Source organism: Sceloporus occidentalis, unplaced genomic scaffold (genome assembly GCF_023333645.1).
Source record: "Sceloporus occidentalis isolate IW3139 unplaced genomic scaffold, rSceOcc1.0.p SCAF_120, whole genome shotgun sequence".
NCBI classification, from domain to species: domain Eukaryota; kingdom Metazoa; phylum Chordata; class Lepidosauria; order Squamata; family Phrynosomatidae; genus Sceloporus; species Sceloporus occidentalis.
In genome coordinates this window covers 711,371-713,946 of record NW_028317100.1, presented here as the reverse complement: position 1 = coordinate 713,946, position 2,576 = coordinate 711,371, and the positions used below count along the sequence as shown (strand labels likewise).

The 2,576-nt window shown below is 43.6% G+C and overlaps 1 protein-coding gene across 1 annotated transcript; it reads right to left on the bottom strand.

Annotated features, from left to right (window-relative positions):
- Positions 1 to 446: 446 nt before the first annotated feature.
- On the bottom strand, positions 447 to 1,859 carry LOC149282248 (protein FAM187B-like). Its single transcript, XM_089498436.1, has 2 exons — positions 1,039 to 1,859; positions 447 to 792 (listed from the first exon to the last, which is right to left on the bottom strand). The coding sequence occupies exons 1-2, from the start codon at positions 1,857 to 1,859 to the stop codon at positions 447 to 449; spliced, it is 1,167 nt and encodes a 388-aa protein (XP_089354562.1).
- Between the last annotated feature and the right edge of the window lie 717 nt (positions 1,860 to 2,576).

Below are 2,576 nucleotides of genomic sequence, written 5' to 3'. Positions count from 1 at the left end.
CGAGACCCTTAGCGTGACGTCACAAGAGTGAGCTGATTGGACAGACGAGATCAGCTCACTCCTGTTTGAAATTTTGGCGGCTGCGCGGCAAAAACGAAGACGATCACGAAGAATCTTCGATTCTTCGTGGTTGTGAGTCTTCGTCTTCTCCTACGTTTTGCCGGTACTGTATTCTCTTCGGCGTGTCTTCGGAACGAACAAAAAAACGGCCTCTTCGTGCTCGTTTTCATGTTCGCCCAAAGACGAATGCGCAAGTCTAGTAAAAACCCTGAGAGTAGACAATTTATGCAGAGTAGACAAATTTCTTGATGGACGTCAAAGCATCTTCATCAATCCCAATAAAATAATTACATGATACATTAATTTTGCCTCCAAAATCATGTCTTTTATTTCCAGTTGATAACAAACGTAAAGGTGATGGCAGTTAGACATGAGGCTGAACACATTTACACCGGTAATTTGCTGATGGCATCGCTGAAAGGTTTGTTGAAAGCCAAGGCAATGCCTAGAACTATCAGGAAGATTAGGAATAAGACGATGCCAAGTATCAGTGACTCCAGAGAAGTATAGAGCCACGCTTCCCACGTGTACTGCAGCTTATGGACGATCACATTAAACCTCCCGGCCAGGCGGTGATCCACGTAACATTTGTAAATTCCGGCATCTGATTGGTTGAGATTTGGAATAAGCAAGGATCCCCCGCCGGTGGCGTTATCCAAAATATACGGGCTGCTGCCACGGAGCTGTTGTAGACGTGATATAGAAACACATTCACGCTCCCAGTAAACAGGTCTGCAAAATAATGCATAGAAAGAGTAAATAACTATCCTTCATTCCATTTTATCTGCTACTCTATACAGCGCTGGGGGGTTATATTACTGTATACAGCACTGGGGGGGTTATTACTGTGTACAGCCCTAGGGGTTATAACTGTATACAAAGCTGGGGGGTATTACTTTATACAGCTCTTGGGGGGTTATTACTTTACACAGCGTTGGGGGACTTCCGCTTTAAATTTGATGAGATATAGATCATTACCTGTAAATGGAGGCCGTGGGGCATTTGAGTAATGCGTCGGCGTGGAGGTTTGTATAAAAGTTGTCAGTCAGAAGAAGCTGAACCTCATTTTCGGAAGATGTTGGTTCCTTGCAGCTGTCTTCACACATCTCTATCCTGAGTTCAGGTTTATGAGTAGGTTGAAGTTCTTTGAAGATGGCTCTCAGGAGGCCGCACGGCCAAACCTTCTCTTCCAGATCCAAGCTGATGTTCATCCTGGCGTAGCAAAAGCCAAGCTTCTTCCTCTCTCCTTGAACCCCGCACCTGTCACAGGGCTGCCATTCCTCCCAAACCGTGAACATTTCAACCGAACCCTTATCTCCAAAGTCCAAAGTGGTATTAGGTTGCACCATCTGCCCCAGACTTGCATGAGAAATGTAAATGTCTTCTACATTCTGGACATCTAGCGCGTAATGAGCTAGAACCGCCTCTCCATATCTGCAGGTATAGATTCCGGTGTTTTTCACTTCCGGGGAGAGAATCTTCAGATCGCCGGATATCAGCGTCGGGCGTTTCATCAGTTCCAGAAGCTTTGTCGGGATGGTGGAGATCGAACCTTGACTTTGGACGAGGGTAACGGGTTTTGCGCTGGAATTGGAAATATCTACATATTGCCAATAAATGGAAGCGTCCGTGGGCCTGTTCACACAGGTTAGGATGATGGGATTATGGGAGGCAACGGCTATTTTACAGGGAATTTGGGCAGAACAGGCCACAGTGATCCCTTCCTCACCAAGTGAGATAGTGGCTTGTGCTAGAAGCACCAAGCCCATCACAAACGTGATGTGTGACACCCGAATCATGGCGTCACCCGATAGTTAGTTTTCTTGTTTCTTTCTCGAAAGAAGAACCGCAGAAAAAAATCAGACCAACTCCTAGACTCCTCTCGCTTGTCTGTTAGCCGGTTTCTCAATTACCGGGGGATTTATAGACTTGTACCTATGATGTCATAAACAACACAAACATTCTAGAATGTTACCCTCGATGATGTCATAAACAATACATGCCACTCTTCAATGTTACCATCTATCATATCATGAATAATACACATCTCTGTACAATATCACCATCGATGATGTCATAAGGAATCCAAAGCTTTCTAGAATGTTACCATGTAGAAAGATACCAAATAAGTACCATCTTAATTTTCCCAAATATATGAGATGAAATGACCTGTATTCAAGCAGGGTTTCCAGCTGTGATATCGCAGTGAGAAAATGCAGCAATTGTGATGTTTAAATATAATTCAATCAGAGGAGCAAATGAAGTGATCGGCTACAGACTGTGTTACCCAGAGAAACTGCCCCTTAACCCCGACACCCTGAGAGTTTCCATATGTGGTTATATATATAATGTGTTTTGCAAAATAACCAATTGGTGCAATCTCCATAGCAACCAACAGAACCAATTTCTGAACTTGTGAGAACAAATCTAAAATGACATTAATTCTTAAAGACTGAATTGCAGAATTTAGGGGTTTAAAAAGCATTTTCTGTCTGCATATCTGTGCTGGATATTCT

Bases quoted from the DNA above. Each gene is read 5' to 3' on its own strand.
- LOC149282248 (XM_089498436.1), bottom strand. From the start codon at position 1,859: ATGATTCGGGTGTCACACATCACGTTTGTGATGGGCTTGGTGCTTCTA. The intron at 793-1,038 runs GTAATGATCTAT...ATTATTTTGCAG, and splicing joins CCCACGGCCTCCATTTACAG to ACCTGTTTACTGGGAGCGTG.